This window comes from Ptychodera flava, chromosome 12 (assembly GCF_041260155.1).
Source record: "Ptychodera flava strain L36383 chromosome 12, AS_Pfla_20210202, whole genome shotgun sequence".
In the NCBI taxonomy this organism is placed as follows: domain Eukaryota; kingdom Metazoa; phylum Hemichordata; class Enteropneusta; family Ptychoderidae; genus Ptychodera; species Ptychodera flava.
Genome location: NC_091939.1, coordinates 5,432,875 through 5,455,571, shown reverse-complemented (window position 1 = coordinate 5,455,571; position 22,697 = coordinate 5,432,875). Strand labels below are relative to the sequence as shown.

The 22,697-nt window shown below is 38.8% G+C and overlaps 1 protein-coding gene across 37 annotated transcripts in view; it reads right to left on the bottom strand.

Annotated features, from left to right (window-relative positions):
* Positions 1-22,697, bottom strand: part of LOC139144781 (fibropellin-1-like) — a 74,391-nt gene that overhangs the window by 28,426 nt on the left and 23,268 nt on the right. For 13 of the 37 annotated variants that reach the window (XM_070715515.1, XM_070715514.1, XM_070715526.1 and 10 more), the window contains 18 exons: positions 22,279-22,404; positions 21,388-21,513; positions 20,476-20,601; positions 19,795-19,920; positions 18,740-18,862; positions 18,126-18,242; positions 17,220-17,345; positions 15,828-15,953; positions 14,629-14,751; positions 12,443-12,568; positions 9,796-9,918; positions 8,323-8,439; positions 7,667-7,795; positions 6,425-6,538; positions 5,299-5,418; positions 3,661-3,777; positions 1,359-1,481; positions 578-697 (listed from right to left, as the gene is read on the bottom strand). In XM_070715515.1, the coding sequence (XP_070571616.1) occupies positions 578-697; positions 1,359-1,481; positions 3,661-3,777; positions 5,299-5,418; positions 6,425-6,538; positions 7,667-7,795; positions 8,323-8,439; positions 9,796-9,918; positions 12,443-12,568; positions 14,629-14,751; positions 15,828-15,953; positions 17,220-17,345; positions 18,126-18,242; positions 18,740-18,862; positions 19,795-19,920; positions 20,476-20,601; positions 21,388-21,513; positions 22,279-22,404 (2,208 nt within the window). The remainder of the gene's footprint in view (positions 1-577; positions 698-1,358; positions 1,482-3,660; positions 3,778-5,298; positions 5,419-6,424; positions 6,539-7,666; positions 7,796-8,322; positions 8,440-9,795; positions 9,919-12,442; positions 12,569-14,628; positions 14,752-15,827; positions 15,954-17,219; positions 17,346-18,125; positions 18,243-18,739; positions 18,863-19,794; positions 19,921-20,475; positions 20,602-21,387; positions 21,514-22,278; positions 22,405-22,697) is intronic. The other 24 variants (XM_070715536.1, XM_070715537.1, XM_070715545.1 and 21 more) reach the window with 17 other exon arrangements.

Genomic DNA, 22,697 nt, shown 5'->3' with positions numbered 1-22,697 from the left:
CCAAGTAACAGACAGAAAAACATATAGACATATTAAAAACATACACACAGAGATATACAAAGATATACACATGGACTAGCTGAACAACTGACAACTTCACAGACGCGGTGAAGCCAATGTTCAAACTAAAATAACATAAGCAACAAGAGAACAGTTGGTTTGCAGTCAGACCAACATGAAAAAAAGGGCTTTTGTTAAAGCAACGCAAAGTAAAATACCTATTACAGTCTATCAAATGTTCTGAAAAAACAGTCTTCAGTCAAAATCAATGAAGCGGCATGAGACCTGTGAGAATGCAATGCGCACAAAAGTGATGAGCACCTTGATAAATTTTTTATACAGCGGAACTGTATAGAAACAGCTGAAGTTTGATTATCGCTTTGCTCTGACGTGATGCAAATTGCGTGCCAGTTGAGAGAACGTCGCTAACTTTTAATTTGATAATTTTGTAAAACTTCTTCTTAGGTTCAGTCATGTATATAGCAACGTTTCCCCCCGATGAAATGTGAAATCATCGACAGCAGAAGCGAGATCTCGCTTTAAGTGTCTGCAGTAAAATAGTTTGGTTTACACCTACTTGGGACTTCCTCACAAGTTTGTCCCCCGTAACCAGCAGGGCACTGGCACAGATATGTTGTTGCTGACGTTTTGGTGCAGGTGCCACCATACAAACACGGGTTAGTTGGCTCGCAAGGATCTGGGATTGATAAGAAATGAAAGAAAGATGGCAAGTCGATGAATAATCACGGCAAGCAAAATACGGAAAACACAAGGCTATGTAGAATATCGGGCACATTTGAATAAATTCCAATCATCACTATAGTAGGTACACTGATACAACCATATGTCATTGAATATGGATCAGCGTGTCCGACTTCATACAGTAGAGAGCTGGGGCTGCACTACTGTCTGGATATGAAAGAATTCGATGAAACTTTTTTTTACAGTGAATCTATTTCAGATTGTTGTCTATTTAAAAGCTGTAAACCCAGGGATCTATTTTCTTGACGAACACCTATATTTGTGGGGCTTGCGGTTGACTGTTTGTACTGGTTTGCATAATATCAAAAGGGATAAACGTTCTCCCTAATGTCGGACTACAAAGTATTAGCCTTGACAACACACACGCATTTTGTAAGATGTGCAATAACATTGTTTACAAATAGAAGTCTGGGCTATATAACCCAGTTCAGCAATAACAGTCAGACATGCTGGCTTCCGTGTTGGTGGAACACTCAACGTATTCTAGAGAGTAGAAGGAAAACATGTTATTTTGTGAACAACAAAAAGATTGGAGAAGAACACACCAAAGGTCCCGGCTAGTGGAGTTTTATAATTGTGCATTAGTACGGGCTTACCTGGTTCGTTCTGGCATAATTCACCGGTATAGCCCGTTTGGCAAAGACATAGGAATTCTCCCCGACCTTGGTCCAAGCAGGTTGCTCCGTACAGGCAAGGATTGATGGGCAAGCAACCATTATCTGTCGGGGAGGAAATGTGAGTGAGTCGTTGTCGGAGAAGAAATGGGGGATGTTGAGTCGTTGGCAAGCCAACAGATGCAGACATGATCATTCGAAACCTGGAGAGAAAGTAAAATGGGCCAAAACAGCCTGTAGGCAATAGATCATCCTTCTTTGGAGTTTTACTGACAGCCATCCCCACACTGTATTAAGCCATCCCCATACTGTACTAAGCCGTCCCCATACTGTACTAAGCCATCCCCATACTGTACTAAGCCGTCCCCATACTGTACTAAGCCATCCCCATACTGTACTAAGCCGTCTCCATACTGTATTAAGCCATCCCCATACTGTACTAAGCCGTCCCCATACTGTACTAAGCCATCCCCATACTGTACTAAGCTGTCTCCATACTGTATTAAGCCATCCCCATAATGTACTAAGCCATCCCCATACTGTACTAAGCCATCCCCATACTGTACTAAGCTGTCTCCATACTGTACTAAGCCGTCCCCATAATGTACTAAGCCGTCCCCATACTGTACTAAGCCATCTCCATACTGTACTAAGCCGTCCCCATACTGTACTAAGCCATCCCCATACTGTACTAAGCCGTCTCCATACTGTATTAAGCCGTCCCCATAATGTACTAAGCCGTCCCCATACTGTATTAAGCCATCCCCATACTGTACTAAGCCGTCCCCATACTGTACTAAGCCATCCCCATACTGTACTAAGCCGTCTCCATACTGTATTAAGCCATCCCCATACTGTACTAAGCCGTCTCCATACTGTACTAAGCCGTCCCCATACTGTACTAAGCCGTCCCCATACTGTACTAAGCCATCCCATACTGTACTAAGCCGTCCCCATACTGTACTAAGCCATCCCCATACTGTACTAAGCCGTCCCCAGCCGTCCCCATACTGTACTAAGCCGTCCCCATACTGTACTAAGCCGTCCCCATACTGTACTAAGCCGTCCCCATACTGTACTAAGCCGTCCCCATACTGTACTAAGCCGTCCCCATACTGTACTAAGCCGTCCCCATACTGTACTAAGCCGTCCCCATACTGTACTAAGCCGTCTCCATACTGTACTAAGCCGTCCCCATACTGTACTAAGCCGTCCCCATACTGTACTAAGCCGTCCCCATACTGTACTAAGCCATCCCCATACTGTACTAAGCCGTCCCCATACTGTACTAAGCCGTCCCCATACTGTACTAAGCCGTCTCCATACTGTATTAAGCCGTAAGCCGTCCCCATACTGTACTAAGGCTACGTACACACATTGTTAGCATATTTACGATTCTTTTGGACAGAGCCCAAGCGGCCACTGTAAATAATCTCAGCAGGAAAAGAGAAAAAACAAACTGATTTCAGCTAGCAGCGGTATATTCAAACACAAAAAATATCAAGACAACTATTACGTCAGCAAAGAAATACATCGGCAAACGAGGGCGACAGGAAACGATGAATACCTAAGTACAATCAGTAAGGGCAAAAAAATCTGTAAATAAAAAGTTTGTTTCTCATCCTAGAGATATTGCAAAAATGATACATTGACGCTGTTTTTTCTCAATTTTTTGTCATTCTTCAACCAACAAGAACACGCAAAAACATGAAAACAACCATAGACAAATAAAGAGACTGTCTTTCTATTTGTTTGTGAAACAACATAGGAATGGACGCAGAGATAAATGCACAGCAGTGTTGCTTTAGTATTTTTGTATAGCAACAGTTCTGTGGTTTGACTTTCAGTGCAGGGATGCACAATTATGACAGCTTAATATAACAGTGACATATGTGCACAGTTCTGAATGGAATGTTAGCGTCAGTTATTTTGTTGACAGATCTGTTTTGTACAGCACTGTATTATGCACTATCGACGCGCATTTTTGCGTGTTTTTTTCATTTTATTTCCGCATGAGCAGAAAAAAGTTGACGCGGCGGGTCTGAATTGATGCGCGCGAGGATGAGAAACAAACTTTTATTTTTCTTGGCATAAGCAAACTTCTTTTGATTCTGCGAGAACTTATGGTAAATAAAATGCATGCATGGCCTAATTAATTAAGCTTACAAAATACAGAGCATGTATTGTGCGAGCAATAATAATAATAATAATAATAATAATAATAATAATAATAATAATAATAATAATAATAATAATAATAATATTGCAGCCCAAGCCAACATACTATAAGTAGCGCAAGTGATTCCCGAATACCCGGCAGGACATGAGCAGTAAAAATCGCCATTTCCAAGATTGACGCATGTGCCACCATTGACGCAAGGACTGTTTTCACATGCATTGACTGAAAAATAAGAAAGACGAAAGAGTTATAATTGAAGCAATCGGTTAGCAGGTGCGAGCTGCTGTGTGCCCGTTGGTGGCGACATACTCGAAAGATTTGAATGAAATGCCTCATAGTAGCACAGTCTTAGCAAGGAACTGGTAAGGGCACGAATATAAAACTGTATCTCACCTTTCTACTTTTATTTTTACTTGTTTATTCATTTATTCACATTTTTTGTAGCATGATAAATCAACTTGCTGAAAAAGGCTATGTGGTGATTGCTGAGTTTCGTGGAGGTTGCTTTTAATTGGCACTTATACAATGAAGAGGCTTTTAACCATTCGCACTAGTATATATATATATATATATATATATATATATATATATATATATATATATATATATATATATATATATATATATATATATATATATATTATATATATATATAAACCGTACTCTCTGTGCCCAAGTTCAGAGGTTGCCATAAAGCCATTATGGTGATAACCGGGAGGGCACATTGTATACATTTTGTGTGTATATATATATATATATATATATATATATATATATATATATATATATATATATATATATATATATATATATATATATATATATATATATATTGACCAATCAGAGTGCTCAATTCAGGGTGTTTTATTTACTCGTAAAGCCCTGGTTACCAAATTCCAGAAACGAATGACAGCGCCGTAGTAAAGTACTCTCCAATCAAAAGTGAACTTGTCATATTCTGTAGACATCTAGTACGTTGTATTATTCAAATTGGGTAACACAGCGGAAACCAGCTGCAACACAAAATCTGCGGTGGTACAAACATAAACTAATGTGCTCTAGGGCATTTATAGGATGTTCCATTACATTGGAAGGCTATTTCACAAATAAAAGTTTTAATTCATATCCTAAACATGTTACATTGACAAAGGGGACGGTTGACGTAAACACATTGAAAACGAAAATATATCAGTTAGGGGCGATAGTTTTTAAGTCGGATAAAACCCTCGTACTCGGGCTCTTCTGGTATATAAAGTCCAACCCTACGATAAAATGTCTCGGCTTGGGTTGGACTTTATATGCCAGAAGATCCCTCGTACTCGGGCTTTATCCCATACATACATACATATATATATATATATATATATATATTATATATATATATATATATATATATATAATATATATATATATATATATATATATATATATATATTATATATATATATATATATAGTCATGTGTAATGGATATATATATATATTATATATATATATATATATATATATATATATATATATATATATATATATATAGTCATGTGTAATGGAGTTATAGTGTGTTGAAAGAAGAAAAGTTAGTAGACAAGTCCATTCCATTCCGAGATTTTTGGAAATTTTTGGTTTCATTTGTCTTCAGGAATCGGTCTCTGTCTGTCTGCCTCTCTGTCTGCCTGTCTGTCTGTCTGCCGCTCTGTCTGTCTCCCATGACATATGTTCAATTTGTACTTTAGTGACCACTTACCAGGGGGTCCATTCTCACACCGAGTTCCTGAGTATCCGACGATGCACTGGCAAAGATACCCCGTCCCCAAAGCATCCTTCGTGCAAGTTCCCCCGGCAAGACATGGGTTACTAGCACAAGCTGTGAAAATTAATACAACAAGAAATTTACTTTATTTTGAACCTCAAAGGACGCTCGTAATATTCCGGATGTTCGTAATGTAACGGTGGATAGTTTCACATTGGCCACATCGCGCGTTGCGTTTGAGGAGCCTGAGCGTTTGATAAGAGCGATGCGAACGATTCTTTTGAAAGTCGGAATACTCAATTGTGTACATTCAGACGGAACACATTGCGTTCGTTCTTCCCAGAGGTTCAATAACAAAAGTGTGTATGCTTGCTCTCCCTTTGTGAGATCGATGGCATTCGCCTGTTTGTTTGTTCGTTTGTTTGTTTCTCTGTGGCATTACCAACACTCCACTCATTGCTAATTGAAAAGTTATTGAACACTTCATTGATAACCGTAGCACATAGTTGACAAGTATGTCACTTCGTTGGTTGATGAAGCTTTAAGCTTATTAGTATACATAAAATGGCGAAGGGGTCGCCGCGACAGTAATAGTTCAGTGCTTTGCCTTGCTTTGCCGAACTGGTCCCGGTAAGATCTCACTTTATGACCGAAACTAATGAAATTCAAGAACTAAACGTATTTGAACAATCTTTGGATACTTTGAAGAGACAACCTTTGATAATAAACGATTATTCGATAGAGTTCAATTTAAATTCATTTGTTTGGCAAGCTTCAAAGATCCGACTTTTTGGGTTATCGTCTCTGCGAATCCAATCAGCACACTGAACAACGCATGCCTCCGTATTTTTGAACCAGGTGTGTCCTGTAGACTGAAAGCTCCGTCGCTCAAGGACGTTCCCTACGCTCCCCTCCTCTTATAATAGGGGGAGCGTCAAGAGTGCCCTCGAGCGACGGATTTTCTAGTCAAGGGTGTCGTGCAATGAAACCTTTTTTGAGGGTGGGGTGGGGTGGGGTTCCCAGTCATATTATTTCATGCCCATGCATTGCTGTTTAAGTCAACATTCCATGCAGGACATTACATCATCTTAATAATGTTATGTATACATCTAACACTTACGTTCGACGGTTTCACAGCGTGTGCCGCTGAACCCTAGTGGGCAGTTGCAAATAAAACCGCTTCCTGCTTGCAGACACGTTCCACCGTTCAGACATGGAAAAGACAAGCATGCATCTGCGCATGGAAAAATACAGACATGGGTAAGGAAAAAAATAAATTTAAATCATATGAAGAATTATTCAGCAAGTGATCTGATTTCATCAATTCTCGCTGCACTGATGAAGCTATCGATTAACTACAGATGCCATGAGACTGAAAGTATGTCTGTATATCTGTCCTTCTGTCTGTCTGTCTGTCTGTCTGTCTGTCTGTCTGTCTGTCTGTATGTATGTATGTCTGTATGTATGTATGCAGCATGCATGCATGCATGCATGCATGCATGTATGTATGTATGTATGTATGTATGCATGCATGCATGTATGCATGCATGTATGTATGTATGTATGTATTATGTATCTATGTATGTATGTATGTATGTATGCATGATGCATGCATGCATGCATGCAGCATGCATGTATGTATGTATGTATGTATGTATGTATGTATGTATGTATGTATGTATGTATGTATGTATGTATGTATGTATGTATGTATGTATGTATGTATGTATGTGTGTATGTGTGTATGAATGTATGTATGTATGTATGTATGTATGTATGTATGTATGTATGTATGTATGTATGTATGTATGTATGTATGTATGTATGTATGTATGTATGTATGTATGTATGTATGTATGTATGTATGTATGTATGTATGTATGTATGTATGTATGATGCATGCATGCATGCATGCATGCATGCATTGTATGTATGTATGTATGTATGTATGTATGTTGTATGTATGTATGTGTGTGCGTGTGTGTATGTATGTATGTATGTATGTATGTATGTATGTATGTATGTATGTATGTATGTATGTATGTATGTATGTATGTAATATTTATGTAAATGTTACTTAAACTAGCATCGTTGGTAACAGGGTGGTGTGCTTCAAAAATTCCAATTCAATTTGAAGGAGTAAAAATTGCTAAACACGGTCAACATTGTTTGTTTATCCAACAAGAATATGCAATAATTTATTCTCGTAATCAAAACCCTAATATTGCGGCTGTCACAAATCAGAAAATAAGAAAACGAACTTTTTGAGTCACTGATAGCAGTTTCCCATACTCTGTACTTTATTTAGCCTGCATCGCTGGATTAAACGAAAATAGCTACACTTCAGTTGGGGTATACTTACTTGGTGGTATTTCACAGTTGTCGCCGCTGTAGTCGTTTAAACAGACGCAAACGTAATCTGCCGATGCATCGTTCGCGCGTAGACACTGTCCTCCGTTCAAACATGGCGTCAGGTCGCATGGGTTTTGAACTGATTTGATGTAGTGATTCCAGAGACGATTTTGAAATAAAAAAATATACATTGCAGTCAGCAATTCCTACGTTTGATGAACAATTACTCTTCTTTGCGGACATATGAAATTCCAGTCCCCTCTCTCATCTAATATTTCACGACCGCAAACTTTTTAGACTGTAAAAAAATGTCTGACTCGCATGAAAATTCATCTCTTTTTTATTTACAGCCAAACATCTACGCGCCAATTTTCCAATGTCATGGCGAGAGATGAATGGTCGTTCGTAGTATCCTGAAATGTGATTGGTCGAGTTTCTACCGACTTTAAAGGCGAAAAAATGTTGTTATAGTATTAACAGTCTTTCTGCGTTGACATTTTCAAGAGAATGAGTTACGACTATTATATGTGTGGGCAATTTCAAAGAGGCGGAACCGTTGAAGGTTTAGATCCTATGAAGGTTTCATACCCAATCACCCAAACACAGACAGTGAATAATAAATGATATCATAAACTAGCTAGAGCCACTTTATCGCACAATACTCACCAAAGGTTTCGCAGTGCGTTCCTGTGTAATCCGTTCCGCAAAAACACACATAGCTGAAGGAATCCGACTGCTTTAGACAAGTGCCTCCGTTACGACAAGGATTTGAAGTACAGGGGTCTTATGCGAGAGAGAAATGGGAGAAAATCAAGTTTAAATTAAGGTAGAAAACTTCCCGAAATTGAAAGACTTAATCTTTTGCTCATAAACTTTCGAACACTTCCAGAGGTCACGATGCAAAGTTTGGTACCGGAGAAGCGAATTGCCAAATATTCAACACTCGAAATTCAAAATGGCAGCCAACCCTGGGTGAACTCTATGGGAAAAAAATTAAATTTTCGATTTTCATGAAAATGAAAAAAAAAAAAAAAAAAAAAAAAAAAAAAAAAAAAAAAAACTTATAAACTCATGAGCTTCAAAATGAGTCCCAACGAGTGGTAGACCAAAATTATTGACACAGTAAAAAATTTTGAGTCCGAGTATTTGTGACCTACACGTAGGCACATTACATCTACATGTGGATGCAATGGTACTTAGTAACGCCGTTTCTTTCGTTCCTGTGACCCATTCAAATTATATTTTATGTTTAAGCTGGTCAGCACACTCGAAAGAGTTATAAGGGAACAAGGTCATATCAGTGACATAACAACACCACGTGCTAGCATTGTTACCCATAACAAAATGCATCTGGCGAATAATCACAATCCTGAACGCTTTTCGTGTTCTTGCGAATAGAAAAGGTTGGACGGTACACAAAATGGGGGAATTTCCCCGTGATCTCTACATTCCCTGCCGTCAAAGATATATTGCAGAGAATCTAAGAGGGTAAGAATTTGTCATGGTTACCATGAATTTCTGAATAAATAAACTGCGAATTGCATGTTACTGTTGAATGTTAAAGTGCTGATGGTTGTATGATTAACAAAATAATGATGTTAAATGAATTGTGTTAATTTGATTTGTAGTTTCGGTCATGTTCTCAGGCTTCTCAGGCTAGTGACATCACAGACAGAAAGATTCATCGCGCGGGGGCGCACTAATGTATGCTGTATAGAAAGAGCTGGAGAGAGAAGTGTTATTCGATCGAAAGTGTAACACGTTCGCGAAGCAAAATTTACTAAGGCGTTCAGACGGTCACCATTGATTGAAAACTTGTATATATTTTGATATAAGAAACTACTAGTATTGATGGTCTTTTAGAAACAAAATGTCCAGATTTTTTACATATTTTCGCTTCGACTTTTTGATTGCTTATTAAAAACACGGCGCGAAAGCTAAAAAGTAACGACAACAGAAAGCCGAGTGACATATTAAACTTATTCCAGTTTGCTTATGACAGCAGAGATATAGACATCTAAAGTGATTGCTGCGCGTGTCTTGCGTTTTTGATAATCAGGTGCACGATGCTTACAATACAGAAATGCACATGCAGTCACGCCATACTCATTTTCCCCACAACAATGCACATGCACATACCATCGACCGTCTGACAGTTAGCTCCGGTCCATCCCTCTGCGCACTGGCAGAAATAGTCAGATCCACTTTCATCTTGCAAGCATAAGCCTTCGTTCAAACATGGATTTGGTTCACAGGGGGTAGCTGTGCAATTAGCATACATACAGGTGTGGCAAAAATTAGGGGGCACAGGACGTGCAGAAATAGACTATGCTCCGTTTACTATGCTACAGCAAACATTATGACAGGTGGCTTTTACATATCACTACAGCAAATATTGAGAATCGGGGTTTGAAAAGACAGCTTGCAACAACAGATGTTAGTGACTCGAGACAAAATTTACAATCATATTTACGTTAGTTCCACACGACTGTCAATAGTGTTAGTTCAGATTTCATAAGTGCAACTGTTAGGTCCGGGGGGGTACTGTTCAGAGAAGTGGTAGGAGTGTGCGGCCGCAGGTATAAAACCCAGGGCCCATTTTAGACCTAAAATCCCGTTATTTTAAGACCCCATTTTAGACCTTTATGACCTTTGACCCAGGTCAAAAGTCAAAGCGTCAAAATTTTTAAAACGGAAAAAGCAAGTATTTTCCCTGGCAAAGCCTACCGCTGTACCGCGTTCAGGGCTATGTTGTTGCTTGCTGCGAATCCGTAGCCTCTGCCACTCGGGTAGGTTGGTCATTGGAGTGGTAGCAGAACTCCCAGCAGAACACTTCAAAGAGTGGCAGGGCTCGTTTCGCAGCAATTTTGTTGCTAGCCAAGCCATGATTCCAAAAACATCAGGAAATACCAAAAAAATTTGGTGAAAGAAAATTTTGTCTTTCACCCTCACCGAATTTTGGTCCAGCTTCTACAAATTATCAATTATCTGCAGTTACAGTCTGACTGGTGGGGTTTTTCTGAAATTGCAATTCACAACAAACCTCTCTGTTCATCTGTAAAGCAATACTACTTCATGTGGCCATGGTTGACCTGTCTGTCATCATCAATACTAGGAGCCACTTTGTTTGGGTATTTTCTATTGGGCAAAAATCTTCCATATATGGAGTTCTGACCAATCAGTGACGGTGTTTTACAACCAAGTCGATATTTACTTTGGCTTAGGCCAGGGGGTCTCTTTAATGGTTCCCCTGCCACGGAAAAAGATATCGATGCTTATAGAGTGCAGCTCAGAACCCTGCTAGCGAGACGGGAACAGACGGTTGAAATTTGTTCTTGTGTGGCACTCAAAAATCAACCCCATTTTAGACCTTGGTTTACAGTGGAATTGATACCCCATTTTAGACCAAGTTGCTGAAATACCCACCCCATTGGGCGGCACGTATACATATTGGCAAGTAATGGAAGTGACCCCCCCGGGCTGTTAGGTCACGCAGTTAATCTTGTCTGTTAATTTTCAACACTCATGCGAGAAAGCAAAATACAGCCAGACCTAAGTGGGTATGTGGACCATCAAAGATGCCGACTAAAAGTGACCGCTATGGGGTGGTCTGTCTATGGAAAGGTGCGTATAGGGTATTGCAATTTCGGGAGGCGGTGCGCTGAATATTGCATTTGGGAAAATATCACTGTAGTCACGAACCCTAAACATGTATTCTCCCAAGAAAATCATCATTCTGTAAGTGAGGCGACCATTTAGATAGTTTTGACAGTAAATCCTCATCTTTAGCATCAAACAGGTCTACAATTAGGCGATATTTGTCACAAAATGTAAAGAATTAAAGATAATTGTGAACTTCGTATGACTCGAAACGGGGGTGGCAGTTTAAGGTGTATGGGACTTCGATATATAACTATTCTGTTTACTAAATATTTTACCATTCAATCGGTACGCAAACCGCACAAGTTATGGTTTGCTGGTATTCTCTCCCCAGAAAAAAAGGTCGCAGAACTAAAGTGTTTATCTCTTTCGGGAGAGTAAGTGTTACTTCGCGACACACGTATTGCAAGTAGCAAGCATAAGAATGAACTCGAAGATTCCTGGCAGAAAATTTACGTCCATCCGAGAGCACGGCACACAAACTCATGAATACTGAGCCCCATCTTCCATTACAAATACTTATCCCCATTCAAGCAAGAGTTCGATTGACAAGAATAATATAATATTGACCCGTTACATTATAACCATTATTACGAAGGGCTACTGAAGCTAATATAGTATTACGTAATGGCAGAAGTATACCAAATAGGGACCAGCATTGTGACATGCATTAAAGGCGTACACGACAATTTATTTGCTACTGAGATAAAAAAAGGCATGACGTTGTTTTAAATGAAGTAAATGATTTGAAACATAAATTTGCATACTCTGTTCAGAACAGGTGATTTGATTGGTCAATCCATTTTGACTTCGTCATTGAAATTTTTGGAAGGGTGAATTCCAGGCTTGTAGTCTGGTATTAAAATATACAATCCAGGAGATACTTGCGGAGATTCTAAGCAATCGAAATCCACGTATTTGTCACAACAAAGACACTATGTCTGGTTTGCTTTTGTAATTTATAATTAATTCGTCAATGAATACCAGGCGGGCCTGTATATTTGTAGGTTTACCGCATTCAGGCAATCATAAAACGGGTCGGTTAGGCAGCAGTTGTACTTCAAGTATATCATTTTCCTCCTTGACAAGATGGAGGACGGAATGTAATCAAGAAATGAACACTCACCGACAACTTGCGTACAACGAGGACCAGTATATTCTGCAGGACAAACACAGAGGTACGCTGTGTTGCTATTGACTGACAGGCAGGTTCCTCCATTCAGACAAGGGTTCGAACTGCAAGGGTCTTGTACTGCGAAGAAATAGTGTACTCACAGTTATTAGTATTCCCAAGGATCCCGTCGCGAAGCAAGAGCAAGCACTTTGTGGGACTAAGTGCTGATGGTTGGCCTTATGACTACATATATATGGCTGCCGACAATAGAGATTACATTACAAAACTGGAAACTGGTTTTACAAACAGCAATTGAAAACCCTTGTCGACATTTTTTCAAATATTGTTTTCAAGGATAGACTACCATAAGCAGAAGCTGTGAACTCTTGAATTTCCTTATGCTCGCGCACAGAAACGAAATGACACTGATGAATATCATTGTCCACTTGATAGATTAGTGGTAGCAAGATCATAAATGCTTTGAAACATAGACCCTCGAGATTCTCGAGGGTCTCTGTTTGAAAACATGATTATTTTAAGATTTGAAATAGACCGAGGTGTATCAACTAACTTCGTGAACTTTCTCTTAAGGTATACTGTCACCTGTTTCAATTTTGCCACAGTTACCATTGAAAGAGAAAATCTAACCAATCACAGATTTTAAGCAGGTGTCCGCTTTTTAAAAACAGCGCCCTCACATGGGCATTTTGAATACCAACGAACGCCCCTTTGACCATATATGGGCATATTTAGATTACTGGTGACTGTATACCGTTAATCATTATTATTCAACATATGAAAACTAGTCCTTTTTTGGACACTGGCGAAAATACATACATAGGATAGCTCACTGCATTTCGATCCAATTGTTCACTTTTATGACTACAAATGACATTGGTTTTAATTAATGCGAATCAGTTTTTTTCTATTGCAACACAATCTGCGTTGCTATTTCAATGGTACACTGGTGTAAAAGTCTTCGTCGAAATGATCAAAAATTGAGAGAGAGAGAGAGAGAGAGAGAGAGAGAGAGAGAGAGAGAGAGAGAGAGAGAGAGAGAGGGGGGATGTTTGCATTTAACTGTTATTTGGTTAATTGTGGTATGAAAATCGATTCATGTTTTCTTTTACTAAAGACGAATAAATACTTTGGTATGTCATGGTTTCATAGGTATGGTGTTATCGTATGTTGAGAAAAGTGTAGTATACAGGTCTATCTCGATGTTTTTTGAGATTTTTGTTTCATTTGTCATCAGGAGCATCACTCACTCTCTCTCTCTCTCTCTCTCTCTCTCTCTCCTCTCTCTCTCTCTCTCTCAACTTTTGATCATTTAGACGAAGACTCCTAGAACGTGATAAACAACGAATTTTGCCAGGATGCCTTTACGTTTTACAATGTAGAAGGCATTGCAGATAGCTTGACCCTATAGTTATCACCATGTGCAAATTAGCTCTGTTACATTTGTGCGTTCACGATACGAAGTGAAACTTTATACGGTTGAGGCATCCGAAGACACAGTTATACAGTTACTGTAGTTGATTGTTTTAGAAAATATTCATTTAGCGGTTTCAAATACAGGCTGAGGATGACCCATAGGCGGACGACCCTTGACCTCCCCAGTAAAGGGATCTGAGTTAGACGCAAGGTGGACATCTAACAGTTGACCTTTCAAGCCAGTATATTAGTCTGTAAGATGCTTACGGAATTGCTTTCCACGAATAAAATGTTAGCGATCTCTCAATTCACATGTTTACTCTTTACAAAGTACATGTTCTTATGATGAGCTTGTAATAATTGGTTTGTAGGCGATGCTAAGGCAACGGCCTACAGCGATGAATTGCAGTAGTGTTATCATATCAATTCAATGAGCAAACTTGAAGGCGCTTATTAGTAAAATAAATAATCGCCCATACTGAATCTTTCGATTTATTTACACATTAGTAAGGATATATTACTTTCGGCTTAAAATGATAGCATATTAAAATTGAAGTTAATAATGGATACCATGGCATGATATAAGAGCAGCAGTGGAGGAGCGCGATAGCACCCGATTAGTTAGTTAGTTAGTTAGTTAGTTAGTTACTCAGCTGGCCGCCTTATTCATTGATTGATACCTTCAGGTATAAATCGGCACAAAATTAGATAAGTCATATGAAATCATGCAACGTCCCAATTTCCAGACATGCACGTGCACATACCAACGGGTGTCTCACAGTTAGACCCAGTCCAATCACCGGTGCATTGACAAAAGTAACTGCTTCCACCTTGAGCTTGAAAGCACTGCCCTCCGTTCAAACATGGGTTTGGGTCACATGATGAAGCTGTGCGCATTCCGTGAAGGTGGTCGTACGTCAAGGTGTCATAAAATGTGCAAGGACAGACAACGCGTTAGATCAACCACATGCATCCGAAAAGTTGTTTTATGAAGAGTACATTCTGAACAAAACTCTCACCATATTCTTCCTGTTAAGGTAGCATGCGCCTCGGGGTCAGATATTTTGACTATCAAATTGTTACAATAAATTTCGATTAATCATTGTGTGGGTCTAATTTTGAAGTTTATTGAGTAAGCCAAGTTTTCATCGGCTTGTTTTTGTAATCATAATTTTGTTTATTTTTCCCTTTGAGTTAGCACTGGGATGGCGGCCATTTTGAATTTCAAATGTCAGTAAATTTTAAGTAATTTGTGTCTCTAGTACCAAAATTGACACCGCCATCCCTGATTTTTGTCTTCATTTTGAAAGGTAATTATGGTCGAAAGCTTCCCCGAAAAAAAAGTTTGAGTAAAAATCTTTCAGTTTCAAGGCGCGTACTGCCTTAAAGGGATACAGTCGTCGGAACTGCGCTCAAAGGTCGTATGGGACCCATATGACAAATGTAAACACTGTATCCAAGGTACGATTGTGATTGATGAAAGTTAAAACATATCTGTCATAATTTACATCCGATATCGTACAATTTAAATGTTGCAGCTATGATGATCAGGTGCATTCGGATATCGTGCATTGCTTGTAAACAAGAAACTCGCACAGGCGCAGTTCCGACGACAGTTTCCCTTTAATCATACCATTGTGTCGATAGGGTTGGTTGTGTTAAATTCATTTAAACTGGTGGAAGGACGCGTCTCGGGTCTGTAAGACAGCCCAAGTCCCTACAAGCGGTAGCACAGTTACAAAAACACTATGTGTCACCTTCTGCGATTTTGAACATTGAGTCCAGTTCGCAACAAAAAATGACTTGACAAAGTATCCTCTTAACACACACACTCACACAGAAAACCAGTCACAATACAGCAAAACCAAAAACAAAACATGCTGTCTTCATTACGACGGACGAGTATGGTAAAATTTTGGACTGACTCAGAGAGAGAGTCAGAGAATCACGTCTGCACACTTACCTACAGCTGTTAAACAGCGTGGACCCGTATATTCAGCAGGGCAAACGCACACATATGCCGAGTTTTGATTGACTCCCAGGCACGTTCCTCCATTAAAGCACGGATTAGAACTACATGGGTCTTGTACTGCGTGGAAGCAACGCATTCATAGTCAGTAATGTGCCAAAGCTATGGATAGGTAAGAGCCAGGGCGATTAAAGAACACCGAGAGAAGAAATTAAATTGATACGATCTGAACGACTCGGAGGAAAGCTCGAGTTAACCCTTTGAGTGCCGTAATTTTTTCCCACCAAAATTTTAGTACGACATTTTACCAGTTTTTGTGAATTTTCTGTAATTTTCTTGATAATTTTGGACCAAATAGACATCATCTTTTATTTGCTACAGTTTGTTATCAAAATTTTGGCAAAAATCTTGAAACAATTTACTACCGTATATTTATTTCATAATGGTGACAAAAATTGACTTTTGCGCTCAAAGAGTTAAGTAAGGGCAAAAAAATCTGGTTTAATGTAAGCGTAACGTCGTGCGATTATGTAAGAATCCGTTTTGATCAAATGACCAGTATGAAGTTTCACGACAAATTAAGAACAAAACTTGTAATTTCAGTTTGTACACACAGTGTATTTCATAATACCTCAATACAAGATACAGTACATTTCACTGTACCTCAATAACTCAGCGTGTGAGACAAAGACGTTGCTAGCTTCGGCACCATCACAATACATTTCAAAGTAATGGGTAGAATGACTTTGAAACATCTTGTGATACGCAAGCTTACCATTTATATAGCACGTGCACAGTGTTACTCCAACACGGTCAGTTGTGGAGGTAAATTTGAAATGCACTGAAATACGATGTTCAATTTATGGTTCGATGGAATATGGTACAAACACCGAGGCCGTCGATACCTGAGAATGCTGTCGGTCCTCGCTTTCGACGAACGGCTACGACAAAGAGACCGTTGACACTCTTTGCCCGAATATACCTACGGGGCCAGTGTGATGGACAAGTGGGTACGAATTAGACTTTTTCACTTACAGCCAAGAGCTGAAGGCCCGGGACTCTCGCTCGTGACTGGTGACGCGTTCAAACTCCCAGGTTCACGGTTTCACGCATAATCAAAAGTAAGACCACAACGACACAAGCAGCTATCGACAGTCGACGAGAAACAATATCTATCTAACCTAAGCTAAGTCCTCGGCCATCATGCAAAAATGATGTTTTACCGCGGAGATTGTTTGATCAAAGTTATTGGGTCTCTGGTTTGATCACTGGTTTCCAAAAAAGCTTTCTAGCAGATAATATTTGTGTCAGTGATCGTTTCAATGGCAATAAATCAGAGTTGGATTGAATTAGGTGTTTTAGAGAATCACGTCTATACACACTTACCTACAGCTGTTAAACAGCGTGGACCCGTGTATTCAGCAGGGCAAACGCACACATAAGCCGAGTTTTGATTTGTTGTCAGACACGTTCCTCCGTTCAAGCACGGATTGGAACCACATGGGTCTTGTACTGCGTGGAAGCAATGCATTCATAGTCAGTATATTGTGTCAAGGTATTGGCAGAGAAGAGGCAGGACGAGCAGACACTATGAAGACAAGACTTTGAGTGTAAAGATCAAGACGAGTTGGAATAAAAGTTAAGTGATGGGAACACACATGTATGACGCATTGTGATATATAATGCGCAGTGAAGTTCATTTTGGCACTAGCGAAATTTTATCGTCCAGCTGACTCGGTTGCTTTGCAACACTTCTTGTTTTGCTCAGAACTGTTTTATTAATCATTGTATATACAATAGTTTTGGTTTTTTTTATGAAGCTTGTGAAACAAAAACGATTCAAGAAGAATTAAAATGATTTCGGTTATGAATAAGTTAAACACAACAATAAAAAAACCCCGCAAATAATAGTTTAAGTTCACTGCAAGATAAAATTTTAGACGGCTAGAATTTATTTTATGAAATCGAACACAGAAACACCATTAGAGCTTTTCCATGTCATTGTGATATGATCTTACAACAGATCAACGACTGATTAGTGAGTTGATGGTTATCATTATACGGATGTAAACGCGTCTCAAAAATGGTATTTAATCAAGGCATGTTTTAATATCCGGATTAATTAAAAAAATCATTCGACCGCCACAATTGTCAGAGCGCTTATTACTTTAAAGTCTTTGTTATGGCTATGTATTATGTGTTAGGAGTTATGAAGTGAAATGCAAGACACACAAAGCGTGACACAAAACTCCCATCATTGTCACCACACAATATCCGTCACCATGCACATACCGGTGTCACAGTTCGTTCCTGACCAGCCGCTTGCACACTCACAGAAATATAGGCTACCGCTTTCCAATCGAAAGCATATGCCTCCATTGTTACAAGGATTGGGTTCACAGGGCGAAGCTAAAATATACACGTACACGTATGAATGGTGAATAATGCCCAGTCAAAAATCGACACAGCAAAATATCGATTCCAAGTTAATTGTCTCATCCAGTACAGCTCAATCTCAATCGGATTGTTTCATTAATTTTTACAATCTTATAAACTAGTTTTGGAATATTGATTCGATAGAGAAAGGTGGTCAGATGTGAGAAGCGATCTTATTTTACACAGCCATAGGACGAGTAACAGGCGGATGAAAGAAGCTGCCGATTTCAAGAAAAGCTTCAATGACAGGATAAGACAACTGGTAGATATTTAGCTTTAGGTGAGATGCGACGAGTATGCGTGTATGTGATTGTATATATATGCATGTAGACAGGGGACAGCGAACAAGGTCAGACGGCGAACCTTTAGAAGAAAAACAAAGAGGACATCGATAGGTTATGAAATGATTGACGAGGCACACTTTTTTTAAACTAGCGATGACTTTCGAAGATTAGCCCGTGTGTATTTACCAACGGCGGTTTCACAGATAGGACCTGTCCAACTTGTCGTGCACAGGCAGATATAGGAGCTGCCGCCATCTTGGAGCAAGCACTGTCCACCGTTCAAGCAAGGGTTTGGGTCGCAGACATTGACTTAAGATAGCCATGCAAATGAAAAAATGTAAGAATAGCAAAATTAATAAAGCGCATGCGGTTTTATTGTAAAGCTCAGTAAACTTTGTTATCGCTAGGCATCTGATTATAAAATGTTGTTAAGTATCTGTATCATTAGTTACAAAATTATCTACATTCTGTATTAGCTTTTATTCGTTTTAGGAAATTATTTTTTAAATAAATATTTTTCAGAAGTTGAGAGAATGAGAAGATTATAACGGTTACATATGTAAAGCCGAAGAGATACCCTAAAAGTCTACTAATTATCATTTTTTCATAAAAAATGAGATTAACAAATAACACATTCAAAAGTTCTCACCTCTAGCAGAGGGCAAGATGAAGAAGAGAAGGTAAACTACTTAGAGGAGATACTATCCGATTGGATGTTGCAATGTTTGAAATTTGACAACCATTAACAAAACCAAACCCACTTGCATCGAAAGTAAACAAAATGTTATCTCGATCGTGAGGATACTTTGCCCGTTGTTTGAACGTCTCCGGAATGGAAAATGAATAGGTAGCGTTGTGCAATCACTTTATCACAGAAATGTGGGTGCCGAGATTACAAACATAGTAAATTGTGACGTCAAAGACTTCTCAGCTGATTTGTTTGTTTGCAATTGGTTGGTTGGTTAGTTTCACAGTAGACGGAAAATTATGAATATGTGTGGAGTAATCAAGTTAAATTAGTTACAGATTAATAAGTCGTAAAATCTAGTTCAGCGAGCTTTGTGAAAACGGAAAGGTCAGATTTGGTAAGGCTATAAAAAACAGTGTCTATAACATTGCTTTTTTAAAATGATTAAAATGAAGAAGTAGTCATACATCAATAATACATTGCAAGTTATTCTATAGTTTAAGGGATTACTAATCAAAGACGCTCAGATTAATGGTATTAAGATTGCATTTACCAACAACAGCGGTTCCACAGTTGGGGCCTGTCCAACTTGTCGTGCACAAGCAGATATAGGAACTACCGCCATCTTGCAGCAAGCACTGTCCATTGTTCAAGCAAGGATTTGGATCGCAGACATTCACTTAAAAATAATGGCGATAAAAATGTGGAAAGATAAGCAGATCCATGAGAGGCATGCGCAGAATACTAACAGAGACCAACCACGCATTTATTACCCAACACCACAGTCCTCCACCCACCAACACCATCACATGGCATTACAATGTTACTTTGGTTTTTTTCTAATCGTAAAATTAGACTTATTAGCTGATTGATTATTTGGTTGGTTAGTTACAACGTAAAGGATAATCGCAAATGTTTAATTAGTACGGTTCAATAAGTTAATTAGTTTTTCATTAACGAGTCGTTCAAGCTAGCTCTGTAGGCTTTTTGAAAACGGAGAGATCTTATTTGGTAAAGGCTATAAAAAAGTGTCGATAAAATTGCATATTTACTCAAAATGGAGAACTATTCACATACTAAAAATCCGTTGTTTAAAGGTAGAAAGTCAATCTAAAGTTTAAGGGATAGCTATTCCAAACACACTGAGATGCAAGAGGCTGTTGTAAGAACCCCAGGATTTTAAACAAACTATGAAAACACAACGTGATGCTTTTAATGAGAAGCTCTCATTTACCAACAACAGCGGTTTCACAGTTAGGACCTGTCCAACTTGTCGTACACAAGCAGATATAGGAACTACCGCCATCTTGGAGCAAACACTGCCCATCATTTAAGCAAGGATTTGGATCGCAGACATCGACTTTGAAGTAACCATGACAACAAAAATGAGAGAGAACAGTCAACGAACTGTATTAAATGTATAAGTAATTAAATTCACTGCCAACTTTTACTACAAAAATAGATCATGTCTATTTGAATTAACTGATGTATAACAAGCAAAAAATAACTTATTAGTAACAGTTCATTTTAGGAAGGTCTAAAGTATAGTTTGAAGTAGGAATTAACATTGTCGAATTCACAGCATTTATTTTAGTAATATTAGAATGATTATATTTGAATGTAATGTTGAAAGTCGAAAGAGTACAAAAAAGATCTAAAAACTCGGTTCTCTGTACGGTGAAATTTAAATTTGAAAACATTGAAGAACTCTTGTAAACATGTTAGGATTGCCTGCATCTTTTCGAAAGGAAGGGTTAAGGAAAAAGAATGGCTTTCAAAGTGATTGGTTTATGATAGACTGGAAACTGATGGTAAGAGAGATCAAACTATCTACCCATTGAACATTTCAGCATTAAATAAAATTAATATGTAAGGCCTTGAAGAAGGGTGGACTGGTAACCCTTTACACTTAAACTTGAAAATACAGATGATTTGATGTTGGTATGATCAAGCTCCGCTTTTTAAAAGTTGCTCAGATCATTGACTTTTCAAATGGAATGAAGGACATTCAGAGAGTGCATGGACTATCATGTAAAGCCCGAATGGATTTACCAGGGACAGTGGTAAAACACATCACCTTGTCACACACAGAAAGGAAGGTAAGACACGGAAAAAGCTATATAACGAGAAGCCCGTATGCATTTACCAACAACAGCGGTTCCACAGTTGGGACCTGTCCAACTTGTCGTGCACAAGCAGATATAGGAACTGCCGCCATCTTGGAGCAAGCACTGTCCATCATTTAAGCAAGGATTTGGATCGCAGACATTGACTTTAAAGTAACCATGACAACAAAAATGAGAGAGAACAGTCAATTAACTGTATTTAATGTATGATTAATTTTGTTCATTGCCAACTTTTCACATTACTATCAAAATCGATCACATCTTTTCAAATCCCTGCTGTGTAACAAAATAAAATGGTATGAATTATAAGGGAGCATCATTTCCAGAAAGCACTCATAGCATTTATTAGGGATTATAGTTTTGTTGAGTTCGTGGCAATTTGCGTAAATTATAGAATGATTACAACGCATGCGGAGTCCTTAGATTACGAGGAGATCTCTGTAAGCTCCTTCTGCTCACATTCCAGTTTTAAAAATTGAAGAACTCTTGCAAACAAGTTCGAATAGCCACACCTTAGCTTTCGTTCGGAAGGGGTCATTGAAAAAAACGTATTCTTTGCCAAAGACTGTGATGATAGGCCCATTTTACACGCCAGATCTGATTCAATGACTGTATAATTTTTTGCGGATTTGATGAAGGTTGATCCGGCAATATATTTACACCGAATTTTGTAAAAAATCAGATGAATTGATGACGAAATGTTAGCTACACTTTTGTTTTCAAATTACTCAGATCGCTGACTTTTCAAAAGGAATGAAGAACGTTCAGAAAATACACGACTTATCATGTAAAGCCGGAATGACCAGGGACAGTCAGATGACGTCACGAAGTGATGTTTGAAACAGCAACTTGACACACAGGGGAATGAAGAGAAGACACATAAGAAGCACAAGAAGACCGTATGCATTTACCAACAACAGCGGTTCCACAGTTGGGACCTGTCCAACTTGTCGTGCACAAGCAGATGTAGGAACTACCGCCATCTTGCAGCAAGCACTGCCCGTTGTTCAAGCAAGGATTTGGGTCGCATGCATCAACTTTAACGTAAACATGGCGATAAAAAAATGGCGAGAGAAACAAATCAGCCAATGCTATTGTGCCAAAGCTAACACCAACGAGATCGTAGCCCATTACCAGATATTTATGAATGTCTTTCAGAATAGAATTTGTTGTCAATACTGTGATATGCTGAAGATTTAACGGCTGTCTCACTGAAAACGTGTGCATGTTTTAATATATTATCGCTATTCTAGTGACTAAATATCATTGAACATTGGAGATAAAGTTTTGAAAACACCTCTAAACTACCATGGAATGCACATTAAAGGGA